Source organism: Mobula hypostoma (genome assembly GCF_963921235.1).
Source record: "Mobula hypostoma chromosome 8 unlocalized genomic scaffold, sMobHyp1.1 SUPER_8_unloc_1, whole genome shotgun sequence".
Taxonomy (NCBI): domain Eukaryota; kingdom Metazoa; phylum Chordata; class Chondrichthyes; order Myliobatiformes; family Myliobatidae; genus Mobula; species Mobula hypostoma.
In genome coordinates, this window is record NW_026948120.1 from 1,349,665 (window position 1) to 1,366,459 (window position 16,795).

At 47.3% G+C, this 16,795-nt stretch overlaps 1 protein-coding gene across 2 annotated transcripts in view; it reads left to right on the plus strand.

The window, feature by feature from the left end:
- proser3 (proline and serine rich 3) overlaps positions 1–15,211 on the plus strand; it is a 31,422-nt gene extending 16,211 nt beyond the window's left edge. The window contains exons 5-12 of one of the 2 annotated variants that reach the window (XM_063038910.1): positions 1,382–1,521; positions 1,807–1,895; positions 3,299–3,429; positions 5,562–5,761; positions 7,199–7,846; positions 10,867–11,068; positions 11,539–11,620; positions 13,572–15,211. In XM_063038910.1, the coding sequence (XP_062894980.1) occupies positions 1,382–1,521; positions 1,807–1,895; positions 3,299–3,429; positions 5,562–5,761; positions 7,199–7,846; positions 10,867–11,068; positions 11,539–11,620; positions 13,572–13,617 (1,538 nt within the window). In that variant the 3' untranslated portion in view covers positions 13,618–15,211. Of the gene's footprint in view, positions 1–1,381; positions 1,522–1,806; positions 1,896–3,298; positions 3,430–5,561; positions 5,762–7,198; positions 7,847–10,866; positions 11,069–11,538; positions 11,621–13,571 lie in introns of those variants that run through there. The other variant, XM_063038911.1, reaches the window with a different exon arrangement.
- Positions 15,212–16,795: the final 1,584 nt, after the last annotated feature.

Genomic DNA, 16,795 nt, shown 5'->3' on the forward strand with positions numbered 1-16,795 from the left:
AAAAAAATAGGATTATTAACATAAAGTGATTATAAAAAGCAAAACAGAATAAAATTTTTAAAAAAACTACAAAATTTAAGGCCGCACAGGAAATACGTAAGATGACAAAAGGGAAGTAACCACCCAGAATCCCCTGGGAAAAGAAAGAAATGACGCAGTTAAAAAGAAAGTTTAGCAGCCATATTAAGAAATCAAAAGTAAACTTTTCTGCCCAAATAGGGCACAGAAAAGTTAAAACCAACCAATTCACAGCCTCCGATCAACGGAGAAAATTTAAAAAAAGGCAATTAAGATGTTGAAGATGAAAGTTGATCCAGATAACTCTGGGCATCCGATGGAGAATCAAAAAAACGAAGGGCTCCATCTGACATGCGAATCCTTAGACGTGCAGGGTACAGCAGCGCTGGTCTTAAATCCATCTTATAGAATTCCGACATCACGGATCTGTAACGGACCCGTTGGTCCCAGATTGGTTTACTGAAATCTTCCACGAATCGGAACTTAAGATCCGAAAAATCAATGAAACCTTTAGATCGAGCGAATCGAAACAGTCTCTCCTTGTCTTGAAAGTAATGAAAACGTAAAATAACATGCCTAGGTCTATCTGACCTAGACGAGTATGATGGGATTCTGTGAACACGATCCAGTAGCGGTGGTTGGTCAGGAAATACAGTAGGGAATGCATCTTTTAAAAGTTGAGAGAAATATTTCATGGGGTTGTTAGCTTCAACGGCTTCTCTCACGCCGATCATTCGTAAATTCTGCCGTCGCGTTCTAGATTCCAAGTCAGAGTTTTTAAAAGTCAAAAAGTCAAGTTTCTTCTTCATTACATTAATTGTTTCTTCGATTTTCCCCATCTTAAGCTCACTTTGTTGCGCGAATTTTTGAAAATCAGATATAGCCGACTGATGTTCCGCAATACATGTTTGCATCTTATCAATTAAATCGGCAATTTTCTGGAAATTAGTTGAGATTTCCGCATGAATCAGGTCTTTAACAAAGCCTGCAATTTCCGTACGAATCATCTCCCTAACAGAGGTTGAAATTTCCCTCTGAATTAACTCCGATATCGCTTTCAAAGTCACCGGTGATTCAGTCGGAGGGAGATCCGTAGCTTTCGGTTTAGCCGGAGGTTTACCATCCTTGCCGTTTTTCCCGTTCTTAGACATAGCAGATCTAAGTATCATCCAATTGTCAGAGAATTCAGTTTAATTCAAAGTATTGTAAAAATTGATGCCTTAATGGTTAATTAAAGTATAGCTGACCATAGAGAAAAAAAAACTCAGAGGTAATGGAGCGAGTCAAGAACGCGACTTCACTCCATGAGCGCTACCGGAAGTCCCTCCTGAACATAATTTTTCTGATAAGGTTTTGTCCACAGGGCCAGTTCTTCCAGGAGGGGGACCAGGCAGCAACCATTCCCCTTTCTATCTGCCGGAGTCTCACTGCCTGCAAGAGGTCTCGGCCCTGCCTGGTGTTTCCAGCTTAAGCCTCCCTTCGCTGAAAGGACTGTCTGCTTCGGTGAGGATAATCATTGATTTCTGGATCTCGGGTGCTGCTCCCCATCACTGCCCAGTGACCCCTGGGTTAGAAAGAGTGCATATGTGTGTGACCCGTCCCCCCCAGTGAAGGTTGGTGTGAGTGTGTGAGTGATCTGTTCCCCAGTGAGGGTCACTGTGCGTGTGTGTGTGTGCATGTGTCTCCCATTCCCCCTGAGAGGGTCAGTGTGTCTGATGAATTATTGAACTGTGCAGGGCTATGCCGGATGGTGGGTTTACCACTACCAACTCTGGTCTCCCTTCACAGGAGAGGGCGCATGACATTTCCCTGCAGGAAACCCTTGACCCGAATACGCTGCAGCTCCAGGAGAGAGCCCGCCGCTTGCTCGAGCACAGGTAATGTGCGGGAAGTGTGTTTGGTGTGCGGGGCGGAGGGGGTGGTGTCGGTGTGCACGAGCGTGCTTGGGAAAGGTTGTGTGGGTGTGCACTCAAGTGGGGAAAGTGTAGGCAATGCGTGGGGAGGGTGGTGTTAGGGCCGTTGGGTGACACTATGGTGCAGCAGTGTCAGCTGAGTCATAGAGTCACATGCAAGTAAACAGGCACTTCAGTTTACCTAGTCCATACCATCAACCCCTCACAGAACTAGTCCACTTGTTCCCCCACTGCCCACCCGACTTCCATCCCTCACTCTTTCCCTGCCCTCTTGTATCTGCTGTTTTCCCCCACCCTTTCTCCTGCCTCCCTCCCCTCCCCCCTGCCTGCCTCTGTCATCCTGGTGTGTTTTTGATGCTATTCGTCACAGCACTATGGAAGTGTGGTTACCATACCGAATCATGAGGAAGGTCTGTAGTAAAGAAGATCCTGTGCAACTTCTGTCTGCTCCTGTCAGAGGAAAGGTGATCAGGTCAAAGTTGAGTTTATTGTCGGATCACAAGCCCATGTGCAGTGAGCAGTATCAGATACATTCACAAATTATAGTCAAATTTTTTAAGAAGGAGCAAAATGTCTAGTGTAACGAGGTCATGGTGTTAGTAGACTGAGGTAGTGATTAGGATGCTGAATGGTTGAAGGGAAGTAGCTGTTTCTGAACCTGGTGGTTTTGGCCTTCAGGTTTCTGTACTTCCTGCCTGATGGTAATTGTGAGAAAATGTACGGTCTGGATAGTTGGGATCTTTGAGCGTTCCTTTTTTTTTTAAGACAGTGCTTCCTGTAGATTTGAACTGCCAGTGGTGGTGAGGGATGTGCCTGTGATGTATTGGGCTGAGTCCCCTACTCTCTCCAGCTTCTTGCATTCCTGCACATTTGAATTGCTGTACCAGCATGAAACAACCGTGGCACTGTTAGAAGCTATGACAATGAAGTTCCAGCAGGAAGTGGTGCTTGATGCAGGTGGGGACAGGGGAAGAAGCTAGAGCTGTGTAACACTGAAAGCAGGGAGGAAGCAGGTCTGGCTTATACCTAGACGAGTTTCCATGGTGAGAAAGTTCATTGGGAGGAAGTGGGCAATATTAAAGGAGAAGTTGTTCAAAGTGAGAACAGATTTAACAGACTGGTGGTGGTGGAGAGGGAGGTGGTCCTTTCCAGAAGGGCAAAGCTCTCCATTTGTGCTGGGAGAGAACAGGAGGGACGGTGAGGAGGGAGCGCTGTGCTGTTGGAGGGGCTGTAAGAAGAGTGCTAAGTGAGAGGGAACAGATGGCAGAAGAGGAAGCGCCCTGCCTTTGCCATCTCTCCCGGTTTGTACCAGCGCAGGGTATTGCTGCATCCCACCTGCTCTCACTTTCTCCCCTACCTCCCAACAGCGAGTCAACGCTCAGCGACCCGGTCCCTGTCAGCTCAGAAGGAGTTGGGTCTCCACCGGAGTCAGATGCCCCCAGCCTCGAGGAGACTTCACGCTGGCCTCTTTGTGTTCCGCTCAGAGAGTTGACAGTTGGTAAGATCCCTGGGACGGTGATGTGGTGCAGCACACCACTGCCAAAAAAGACTTTCGTCTCTCACTTTAATCTATGTCCTTTCCCTGAGGACAGTTCTAGAGTTGTGGAGCGTTACAGCACCAAAATAGGCCCTTCAGTCTGTCTAGTCTATGCTGACCTGGTCTTCTGCCTAGTCCCATCTACCTGCACCCAGACAATATCCCTCGACCCCCTCCCAACCAATTCTCTCATACACTCAGTGGCCAGTTTAGTAAGTACACCAGTACACCTGCTTGTTAATGCAAATATCTAATCAGCCAGTCATGTGGTAGCAACTCAATGCATCAAAGCATCCTGACATGGTCAAGAGGTTCAGTTGTTGTTTAGACCAAGTATAAGAATGGGGAACAAATGTAATCTGAGTGACTTTGACTGTGGACTGATTGTTGGAGCCAGATGGGGTGGTTTGAGTATCTCAGGAACTGCTGATCTGCTGGGATTTACATGCACAACAGTCCCTAGAGTTTACAGAGAATGGTACGAAAAACAAACGTCCAGTGAGTGGCAGTTCTGTGGGCGAAAACATTTTGTTAATGAGAGAGGTTTGAGGAGAATAGCCAGACTGGTTCATGCCAACAGAAAGGTGACAGTAACTGAGGTGACCACACATTACAACAGTGGTGTGCTGAAGAGCATCTCTGAACACATGACATGTCGAGCCTTGAAGTGGATGCGTTCCACTCCTGTACCTATTAAAGTGGCCACTGTGTGTATGTTACAATTGAACCTGCATCCACCACCTCCACTGGCAGCTCATTCCACACTTGCACCACCCTCTGAGTAAGAAGATCCCCTCCAGATACCCCAAAATATTTAATCTTTATCTTTTACCCTAAATCATAATAAACCTATTTCAATACAGTGGATTCCGTTTAATTGGGCCATTGGTTAATGAGGATAGCCACTTACTTGGGACAACTTTTAAAGAACCAAAACTAATCGAGAAAATAGTTGGGATTCCCTTTGTTTATTTGGGACACTATGTTGCTTAATTGGAGCAGGAGACTGTTCAACAATTTCTAACTAACGTCAGTTGCGTGCACATGTGTGGCCATTAGACATTACACTGTGCTTAGAGTGAGCTGCATTTAAATAGCGTCAATTGAATGTGTTTGTGTTTAAGAAGCGGTGATTTTTGTTGCTGATAGCTGGTGAGAAATTAGTAAGACAATTTCAAACTGTTCTGCTCGATACTGTTTCATGCATTCAGGCTTGGATATACCATAAGCTGCTGGGAGTGGAAATGAAATGATTTCACTTCTTCAGCAAATTAGGAACTTCAAAGAACTTGAAAATATTGACAATCACCTTGAATGTTACAATGAAGATGACGATTTGGAGGATGCAATTGATGATAGCATTGCAGGAAGGCAGTCCATTATCCGTACAAGGCGTCAGCGCTGATTTTGTTCGTTGTGTACAATGGATGAATTCCTCTGTCAGCAACTGTTAAGAACTAATACAGTTTCAAAGTACTGTAGTATTATTGGCAGTGTTCTAATCTGTTCTGTATTTCATTTAATACATAACTTGTAACTCAGTTTGTCTTTTTTTACATACCTTTTTAACTATTTCCATTAAACTTCGGCTTCTTGGGGCAGCCATTTAATTGGGCAGTGTACTGGTCCAAATGTGTCCCAATTAATCAAAACACACTACACTAATAAACCTGGGGTCTCTAGTTCTGGTCTCACCCAATGTCAGTGGAATAAGCCTGCAAATATTTACTACCCTGTCTGTACCCCTCATAGCTCTATCAAATCTCCCCTCGTTCTCCTACACTTCAGGGAAAAAAGTTATAACGTATTCAACCTTTCCCTATAACTTGGGTCCCCACGTTCTGGCAATGTCTTTGAAAATTTTCTCTGCACTTTTTCAGTATTGTTGATATTTTTCTTGTAGGTAGATGATTGCAACTGTGCAGTCTGTGTGCCTTCTCCCTGTTAATGCCCCTCATGATTTTATACACCTCTATAAGATCACCCTCATTCACTTGTGCTTCAGTAAGTACTCTCAACTTCTCACCATAAGTCGGTCACCGAGTCCCGACAACATCCTCGTCAATTTAACCACCTCCTTCTGTATTACCCAGGTGAAGGACGAACAACACAGCTTCCTCCAGCATCTGAGCCTCTCTGCCTGGCCCCAGCCCGTTCCCTTGCTCTGCGTCCTGAGGACGACATTCTATACCAGTGGCGTCTGCGGAGAAAGATGGAGGTGGCCCGGGACAGCCCTTGGCCATCGCTGCCCGCTAGGATGGCCCACTCTCCACCGGTCCGTCTGCCCAGGCAGGTGAGAGCAAAGAACTTCACCATGCCCACTCATATGAGTGGGCGGTGCTAGCGGAACAACAATCCGTGTTTAGAAAGGAAGGAAGAAACCCAAAGGCCACACGCCAGTTAGTGGGCAAAAAACTTTACTCTGTTCTGAGGGAGATACAGTATGGAACAGGAACTTCCAGCCTTTCAAGACTCTTTGCCTGCAACCCATCTACTTAACCCTAGCTTAATTACAGGACAATTTATAATGATTAATTAACCTACAAACCTGTACATCTTTGGACTCTGGGAGGAAACCCACACACAGGAAGAACGTACAAACTTTCCTACAGAGGACACTGGAATTGAACTCTGATCTCCGCCCTGAGCTGTCATCAGATTGTGTTAACTGCTATGGTACGGTGGTGCATTTGAGGGGGAGTTGAGTGGCGCATCAGGTTGAGTCGCTGCCTTTTGTCTCCAGAGATGCTGGTTTCATCCCAGCCTCTGGTGTGGGTGTGGGTCAGGTCTGTGTGTGTGTGTGTGTGTGTGTGTGTGTGTGTGTGTGTGTGTGTAGAAAAAGATTGGTAAATTGGTTTGTCAATGGTACTGTGTTAAACCTTGTATTTTATGCTGTCCATAGGGATCTTTTCACCACATCAGTTCATTGAGTTATTACAAGGGAAAACAACAGAATGCAGAATAAAGTGTAAGGGTTACAGAGAATGTGCAGTGCAGACAGACAGTAAAGTGCAAAGGCCACGATGAGGTAGATTGAGGATGTGAGTTCATCTTTAATGTTGCTGTGCAAGGAGTTTATGTGTTCTGCCTGTAGGTTTTCCTATGACAAGGGGTTGATTCATTCTGCATTCCAAAAACGATGTGCAGGTTTTGGTGGGTTAATTGGTTGCTGTAAATCGACCCATTGTCATAGAGTCTTACAGCCCAGAAATAGGCTCAACTGGTCCATGCTGACCAAGATTCCCAATCTCTTTTATGCCATGGACTTCAGGTTGGGAACCTCTGCTCTAAACTTTTCCTATCCATGTACAGTACAATATCTTTTAAATGTTGTTACTGTAGCCAGCTTTACCATTTCCTCTTGCATCACCATCTCTCTCACTGTGAAAAGGTTGCCCCTCATGTGCTCTTTAAAACTTACTCCTTTCACCTTGAACCCATGCCTTCTAGTTTTAGTTCCCTTTCCCTGGGAAAAAGACATCGTGCATTCTCTCTATATTTGTCTCTTGCATCCCTCCCCCTCTAAACCCCTATAGCCCCTACATGGCTCTCCATCTCTAACTCCCAATGGTGACTACATCCCTCCTGGTTTCTGTAAACCCTCTGGCTCTTACACCCTATTTTTCCCAGGACTTCCCTTTGCAAGGTGGGGATTTCCATGAAGCATGCTGGTTGGGGGGGTCGGTGTGGAGAACGATACAGGGTTTGACTGCGTCTATTTGATCTGCAGGTGGAAGAATTTGGCGAGTGCAGACTATCGCGAGTAGGACCTTCAGCTGGAGACGGTTTCTCTGCCCATGAATCCCCACATCTGACGCCAAGCCAACCCCAGCGCTCACAGTGTTCCAGCCAGCTGGCGTCCCAAAGGGGTGAGAAGGAGAGGGAGTGGCTGGAGAGTGCGTGGTGTCGGACCACGAGTACTTTGGAGCCTGGGCTGGCTGCAGCCAGACACCCAGATCCTGGACCTGCCGGTCCTGAAATCCCAGAGTTTGGACCGACCGCTGCCAGGATCCCAGAGCCCAGACCTGGTACCAAAATTCCAGAGGCCAGATCAGCAACTGCCAGGATGCCGGAGCCTGGACTGACCACCACCAGGATTCCGGATTTACATCCCAGGCTGGATCCATGCCAGGAAATGTCCAGTGAGCCTGGACCTCCTGGCACTGAAATCCTGGAGCCCCGATCTGCTCATACAGGGATCCCAGGGCCTGGACTCGCAGCTGCCAGGATCCCAGATCTACATCCCGAGCCGGATCCAGGCCAGGAATCGTCCAGTGATGAGGCCTGCAGCTTTCCAGCTGGCGTGCAGCGATCCAGGGTGGAGCATGGAGCAGGATCCAGACTGGCACCGTCTGATGTTCGTCATGTGTTGGGACAGGTACTCTGACTGGGAATACCGATCCCCACACCCTCCCATCCAGACACCTTGGGCAGTCCTCAGTCTGTATTGAATTGTGGTCATCAAGCTACACAGTACAGAAACAGACCACCCATCTGTGCCAACCATGGTGCCCACCTCAGTCAGTCTCAATTTGCCCACATTTCACCCATTTCCCTCTAAACCAGGGGTTCCCAACCTGGGCTCCACAGACTCCTCGGTTAATTGTAGAAGGTCAATGGCATAAAAAAAGTTGGGAACTGCTCCTCTAAACCTATCCTAACCATGTACCTGGCCAAGTGGCTTTTAAACATTGTAATTGTACCCACATCTACCATCTCCAGGGCAGCTCATACCATATACCCACCACCCTCAGGTCACCTTTAAACTTTTCCCCTCTTGGATTAGATCTCTGTCGCCTAGTTTTAGAATCCCTGTCCTGGGGGAGAAAATACTGACCATTCACTATATCTCTGCCCCACATGGTTTTATAAACCTCTATAAGGTCACTCCTCAGCCTCCTACACCCCAGGGAAAACGGTCCCAGCCTGTTTAGCCTTTCCTTATAATTCAAACCCTCCAGTCCCGGTAACATCCTTGTGAATATTTCCTGCACTGTTTCCAGCATAATGACATCCCTCCCTTAGCTGAGCAACCATAAATGTGCACAATACTCCAAGTGGTCTCATGAACATTTTGTAAAGTAGTGGGTAAAATTATGTAACAGTATAAATCATGGCTTAAGTCACAGCTGGAGTACTGCATTCAGTTCTGGGCACCGTACATTTGGAAGGATGTGATGACTGAAATATGTGTACGTCCCAATCCATCTGCACCTATTCCATTCCCCAGCACTTGGTCTGTACTCTTCTCTGCATCTCGGCCATTCGAGTGCATACTTTCTCAGTGTGGTGGGAGTCTCTGCCCCCATCACCCCCTCAAGCAGTGCCTTCCAGATCCCAAAACCCCTCCGAAAGCTACCCATCAACCTAAACCTACTCCCTTCAGCTGTGGGGAAAGGTCTCCTAATTTCCCTATCTATTCCCTTCGTAATTCTGTCCATCTCTATCTGGTTCCTCCCTCAGCACCCCCACCCCCAACCCCACCCACTCCGGGCCTTTCTTGTCACTCAGTGTCAGGCAGCTTCCTGGGGAATCACCTTTGCCCCCTCTCCAGTGTAGTCACCTCCTTCCTACACTCTGGTGACCAGAATTGTACACAGTGGCTTGATGGATGATGTATAAAGTTGTATTCTGTGCCCCAGCTAATGAAGGCAGATATCCCATTTTTTTAACCACTTATGCTGCTGGCTTCAGGGATACACAGACCTGTACAGTGAGGGGGTGTGGGGAGAATAAAATGGAATGGTGATAATGCCTGTGTGAAGTTAGGCACAGCCTCAGTGGGCTGAAACATCTCTTTAAAGTGCTGTGTGACTGCATTCTCTGGTCCTCAGTATCCTTGGGCATGACACATTCACACTAGTGGTAAGTTTGGGAGTGAAGCTGGAGAAGCAGTGATCGCTCTCCAAAGAGCAGAGGGGGTCATGGGGGAACCTGGGAGAACGTGCTCGCAATCGCGAAAGACTTGGATCGAGAGGGATGACTTCTGTCAGTGGAGTGGTCCAGAGGACAAAGCAGGAAGGTGATTGCTAGCAGTGGAAGGGCAATGGATATGCATGGACACCTTGTGCAGCCCTCAGGGCTCTGTATTGAATTGTGGTCATTGAGTTACACAGCAAGGATTTTGTGTGTGTGTATATATGTGTGTGTGCGTATAAGACTGTGTCCCTCACACTGAAGACTCTTGTTTGTGTGCCCATGTGTGAGAGACATGTACTCACATACTCCTGTGTGTGTGTGGGACCTACTCATTGTGGGCCAGTGTGTGTATGTGACCTGCCCCCCAGCAGTGAATGTGTACGCTTGTGTGTGAGGGTCCTATTCCCCAGTGAGAGTGTGTGAGATCCATTCTCATTTATGGGCAGTGAGTGTGTGTGTGAGAGACTCATCCCACCAGTGTGTGTGTGTGTGAGAGAGAGACTCATCCCCTAGTGAAGGTGCGTGCATACATGTGTGTGTAGGTGTGGGTGTGTTGGCTTGTGTATATGTGCTTGTGTGTGCATGCAGAGCAGTGTATGGGACCCATCCCTCCCACTGAGGACCTGTGTGTGTATGTGTGCATAAGACCCATCCCTGTGTGTGTGTAAAGTTATACACACATACACACACACACACACACACACACACACACACACACACACACACACACAAAATCCTTGCTGTGTAACTCACTGGGGGATGTGTGTCTGACCCATCCCCCAGTGAGCATGTGTATGCATGTGAGACCCATCCCTCCCCCAATGAGGTGTGTATGAGAGAGAGACCCATCCACCAGTGAACGTGTGTGTGTGAGAGAGAGATCCATCCTCACTGAAGGCCAGTGTCTGTGTGTGATAAGCATCCCCCTGTAGATGTGTGTGCATGTGTGTAGGTGTGGGTGGTTGGGATGTGTGTGCATGCACAGCAGTGTATGTATGAGCATGGGAGCCATCCCTCCCTCTGAGGACCTGTATGCATGTGTGCACGTGCGCCCATGTGCGGGGAATATGTCCATTCCCTCGTGGGAATACATCCATCCCTCTGTGTGTGTGTGTGTGTGTGTGTGTGTGTGTGTGTGTGTGTGTAGTTGCACATTTTCCCAGTGTCTCTGTGAATTGCCCAGGTTCTCTAGCTCCCTTCCACACTCGCAGACAGGTATGTGTTTTGTGGGTAGGTTACCCAGCTACTGTGAATCACCCCCTGCTGTGTGGCTGAGGGATTGAGTCCAAGGGTGGTTGGTGAGAATGTAGGCCAATGAAACAGGAGGTGAGTGGGTGGCTGGTGGTCAGCACAGACTCAGTGGCCGAAAGGCAGTTTTCTGGGCTCTGTCTTTATCATTTTAGAGTGGAAATGTCCCGAGCCACAACTCTGGGAAACAATTGGGGTCAAAGTCTTCTTTACTCTCTCATTGCATCTAAGGTGATTTCTGAGGCGATCTTCTCACCCCCTCCTCCTCATTTGTCACGGAAAGCTCACAGTAATCCAAGGAGAGTGACAAGAGCCATGAGAAGGAATCGATCGATGCCGTCACCCAGTGCACATTCGCACTTGCAGCCCTCATCAGAAGTGGGCCCCAGTCAGTCCCCAGAGGTGCTGGCTCAGCTCCTGGAGGAGGCTGAAGGTACTGGAGGTACCAACTCAGAGTACCATCACGCGGGCGCTGGTTCCCATCACGCGGTCTTGGGGGTTGGGCGTGGGGTCCCATCACGCGGTCCTGGGGATCGGGCGCTGGTCCCCATCACGCGGTCCTGGGGGTTGGACGCTGGTTCCCTTCACGTGGTCCTGAGGGTCGGGCGCGGGGTCCCATCACACAGTCCCGGGGGTCGGGCGCAGGGTCCCAAGACGCTGTCTCGGGGGGTCAGGCGCAGGGTCCCATCACGCCATCTTGGGGGTCGGGCGCGGGGTCCCATCACACGGTCCCAGGGGTCAGACACAGAGTGAAGCTCCCTCCACACTGTTCTGTGCACAATCACTGCTGAACCACACTGTAATGTTGACCACTTCTGAGTCCAGGCACCATCTTCTAATGTCGCTTTTTTCTCTAAGAACATTTTTCTGTCACCGCCACAATCCCCTCTTCCCTCCCAACAGAATCAGATGGTGTGGAGTTTGAGGAGGACGTATTGCTTCAGGTGCTACGGCAGCAGCGCGACTGGGTACGACGGCAACTCAGGTACCGTGAGTGTGATTATCTGACACATTCAGGGCTTAGCTTGTAGACTGATGCACTTTCTGGGCTATTGGAGATTTTATTTGTTTTTACATCCCAAAACAACTTTTATTTGCCTTAAATGTTGTACAAATTTCCTAGTGAACCTGGCTATTTTAATAAAAACAGAAGATTGGGATCCTTTTCTGTTCGAAAAGAACCTGAAAAATGGGACTTTAGGTTGAGTGATTTAGGGTTAGGAACTGGGGCCTCAGTGGGTTTAGAGTGGGAAACGAGGTCCCAGTCAGTTTAAAGGGAGTGGGAAATGGGGTCCCGTTGGGTTTAATGGAGGTGGGGGAGGGCCTCCTGCTGGGTTGGACCGGGAGCAGGAAGCATCACCAATGAACAACTGTTGGTATGTCCCGTATCGCATTGAGGTTTTTATTCGGTATCTCACCATTTTACGAACACAGGAGCACGTCCTTTGTCTGTGCTAAACAATGTCGAATTTTTCTAAATCCCTTCTTCCTGCACATGATCTATATCTATCTATTTCTGCATATTCATGTATCTAACAGCTTTTTGAACACCTCCTCCATTGTATCTGCCCCCACAACCACCCTGATAGCACGTTCCAACCATCCACTTTGCTCTGTTTAAATGAAGTAAAATGACCTGCGTATCTCCATTAAATTTTCCCCTTAATTTAAATGCATGCCCTAGGTTAAAGGTTCTGGCGTTAAAGGTTCTAGAGGTTTATAAACCTCTATCCGGTTTCCCCTCAGCTTCCGACATTCCACAGAAAACAACCAGTGTCTCCAACCTCCCCTTCCAACTCATACCCTCTAATCTGGGCAGCTTTCTTGTGAAGCTATTTTGCATCCTCTCCAAAGCCGCCATACCTTTCTTGTAATGGGAGACCAGGACCGTTCATTCCAAATGTGGCCTGATCAGAAGTGGAGAGAGTGAGCAGCTTCAAGTTCCTGGGTGTCAAGATCTCTGAGGATCTAACCTGTCCCAACATATAGATGTTATAAAGAAGGCAAGACAGCGGCTATACTTTATTAGGAGTTTGAAGAGATTTAGCATGTCAACAAATACACTCAAAAGCCTGCTGCGTTCACGAGCATTTTTTGTGTGTGACACTCAAAAGCTTCTATAGTTGTACCATGGAGAGCATTCTGACAGGCTGCATCACTGTCTGGTATGGAGGGACTACTGCAGAGGACCGAAAGAAGCTGCAGAGGGTTGTAAATCTAGTCAGCTCCATCTTGGGTACTAGCCTAGAAAGTACCCAGGACGTCTTTAGGGAGCAGTGTCTCAGAAAGGCAGCGTCCATTATTAAGGACTTCCAGCACCCAGGGCATGCCCTTTTCTCACTGCTACCATCAGGTAGGAGATACAGAAGCCTGAAGGCACACACTCAGCCATTCAGAAACAGCTTTTTCCCCCTCTGCCATCCGATTCCTAAATAGACATTGAATCTTTGGACACTACCTCACTTTTTTTTAATATACAGTATTTGTTTTTTTAAAATCTATTCAATATACGTAATTGATTTACTTGTTTATTTATTATTATTTTTTCTCTGCTAGATTATGTATTGCATTGAACTGCTGCTGCTAAGTTAACAAATTTCACGTCACATGCCGGTGATAATAAACCTGATTCTGATTCTGATTTATGTGCCTGCAATGTGACTTCCTGCCTCTGTACTCAACACCCCGACCAATGAAGGCAAGCATGCCACACGTCATCTTTGCCACCTATATACTTGCATAACCTCCTTCAGGCAGCTATGTACTTTGATCCAAGTTGTTTGTGTGGGATCCTGTGATGTCATACTCCTTGTTCCCCTTGTCAGAGGAAAATGTGTGCTTTGTCATGTGAGTGAGGGGGTTGATGTGGAACGTAATAGGGTGGAGTGGGGTGCTGGTTTGACCCAGGCCTCACTGGTTGTTTCTCTGTACCACAGGGAAGCCAACTTGAGGCTGGAGTCTGTTAGCTGCCAAGCACCATAAGGGGAGCAGCGGAAAGAGCCAACATCTGGCGTGGCCTCTGCAGAGCTGTGTGAGTAACGGATATCGATGTGGGCAGAGAGGGGGACACAACTGGTCCAGAACAAAAGGGGGCAAGGAGTGAGAGTTCCTGAATGTTCATATTGCTCCTGTAATTTCTCACCACACACAGGACGGGCCTGTGTCTGCAACACCCCCCCTCCCCGCCCATACGATGTCAGGACGGGGTCTGTGTCTGTGACTCTCCCACACGGAGACGGGATCTGTGTTTGATTCTCCCACACGGTGACACATCGGGGTCTGTGTCTGTGGGAGAGTGGCTGGAGCTCCCACAGGTAATCATGATGTATGTTCCCCACCTCTGTGAGACCCCCTTCTCCTCTCACCAAGCTCATTGAGTTTTCCCATGTGTTCATGGTTGCATTTTAGGAAAAGGACTATTGTCTTCACTAAACTTGGATTAATTAGATTATTTTGATGCAATAAAGTTTTTTATGTGTTTCTTACTGTGCCTTTCTGAACCTAATCCAGCTCAGCATAAAAACTGTGTTTAGTTGTGCTCCGCAAAGAGGATGCAGGCTCTGTCTCAGTTCTGTATACCACTTATCTGATTATCAACAGGATGTCTGAGGCTGCATTTCACAGTTACCTCAACATTTCAGCAACAGCGTTCAGATAGTGAAGCTTTCCCCACATTGTCCCATCATACCCAGGGTCAGTCACCATACTGTCACACACTCACAAAGTCAGACAGAGAGAGAAGCTCCCTCTACATCATCCTATCACTCATTTACAGGGTCAGACACAGTGAATCTCCCTCCAGACCGTCCCATCGTACAATCTATGGCTAACTGGAGGTCCACGACCCAGTCCTCGTTGGAGGATAGGAGGTGGAGAGAGAAGTTCAGTAACGTTAAGTTCCTTGGCCTTATCATTTCAGAGGATCTCTCCTGAGACCAGCATGTGTCATTACAAAGAAGGCACAGCAGTGCCTCTACTTTCTTAGAAGTTTGTGCAGATTTGGCGTGTCTAAAACTTCTATTGATAATTGTGACTGGTTGCATTATGGCCTGGTATGGAAACACCAGTGCCCAAGAATATAAAAGTCTCTGTGAGGTGGTGGATACAGCCCAGTTCACAGGAAAAGCCCTCCCCACCATTGAGCATGTCTACAGAGAGTGCTGCCACAAGAAAGCAGCACCATCATCAAGGACCATCCATACCTTGTTCTCCTCTCACTGTTGCCATCGGAGGTGAGATACAGGAGTCTAGAGTCGCACACCACTGGGTTCAAAAGAAGTTACTATCCTTCAACCATTTGGCATCTAAACCACGTGGATATCTTCACTCATCTCAGCAATGAACTGATACCACACCTAAGGACTTGGCAACTTGTACTGTCGGTGTTATTTATTTATTATTGTTATTCTTAGTTTTTTTTGTAGTTGTATGGATTGTTTGTCAGTCTTTGCTCGTGTGTAGTTTTTCATTGATTCTATTGTGTTCTGTTTGTATCTTCTGTGAATGCCTGCAAGAAACTGAATATCAGGGTAGTAAATGGTGACATGTTTGTACTTTGATAATAAATTTACATCAAACTTCAGATTGGTTTATTATGGTCTATTGTATTAAGATACAGTGAAATACTGTTTTATATATGATCCAGGATCTAAACAAATTTCATCACATCAGTACATCAGGTTAGTACAAAAGTTAAAACAATGCAGAATATGGAAAGTGCAGTGCAGGTAGACAATAAGGTGCAAGGGCCCTGGTGAAGTAGAGAGGGAAATCAGGAGTTCATCTTTTAGCTTATGAGAAGTCTGTTCAATAGTCTGCTAACAGTGGGGATAGTTCACTTCCTGGAACTAAGTGCTCATTATTCTGAGGTCACTCAGTTCCACCTGGCTGTATTCAAATGTTGCAGGTTGGATCTTGGCCTGTTTATGGGGTCACCCTGTGTCCCTCCTCAAAAAGACCAGGGAGTGTGTGTTGGTGCGATCGTGAGCAGCAGTTGCAGCCATTTCCCCGGTGTGCTGCTGACAGTGGAAATCAATGATTCCCATACACTGCATTTAACTTTGCCTGCTGTCTGGGTATACCACCATACTGTATTCCACTGTCCAGCAGGAGAAGGGTTCCTAGTGGGAATCCATCCCCTCCACATTGGTGACCTGGGGTGGAGAGTGTTGAACGCAGTGGTACCATATAATGGGGTTCCCAGCTGATTTAAGGACTCCCAGGTGCTGGGTCACTATAGTGGCCCAGGAAGAGTTCATGTCCTTTGAAGCGATGGAGACTGAGAGGTCACAGATACCCTGTCTTGAGCATCTGGCGGGGCTCTCTTCAAGTTCTGGCTGCACTTCAACCCCACGCTCCTGATCAGTGGGGAGATTGTTTAATGTCATTTTCTGTGCACAAGTGTGAGGAGAACAAAATATTTGTTATTCTGGATCTGATGCAACATAAAAAAAACATGAAAGGTAAAGAATAATAAACCACAATAAATATACATGAAATAGCTTATATACATAGATTGATTTATGTCCATAAAGTGACGCAAGACTGTACATAAGATGATTGATGGGAATTAATAAAGTAGTGGTGGAGTTAGTGAGTGGAGGTGTTGATCAGCCTTCCTGCTTGGGGAAAGTAGCTCCTTTTGAGTCTGGTGGTCCTGGCATGGATGCTAAGCAGCCTCCTGATGGGAGTAGGACAAACAGTCCATGAGTGGGGTAGGTGGGCTCCTTCATGATGTTACTGAACCTTGTCTGATGCCTTTCTGTGTGTATGTCCTTGATAGCAGGTAAGCTGGAGCCACTAATGTGGTGGGCAGTTTTGATTACCCGTTTCTAGAGCCTTCCTGTCTGCTGCGGTGGAGGGTTTTCTTCGCGGCCCTGGGGGAGGGTCACTCAGGGTATCTCCTGGTCAATTTGCTCTTGGGCCTGGCCAAGGTTGACATTCACTCTTTCGGAGTTTCGGGCATTTAAGAGTTCTGCCCAAGTAGACAGCCTGCTCCCCTTCTAGGGTTATTTCTGTGTGTCCCCAGAGAGGGAGCAGACACTCTTCATTGATTACAATGGAGAACTTCTGTCACCGGTGGGTGACACAGGGGCTTGAATGGACCCTGGATGAGAGATGCATTGTTTTATTTTAGAAATACTACAAATGTATTCATGAA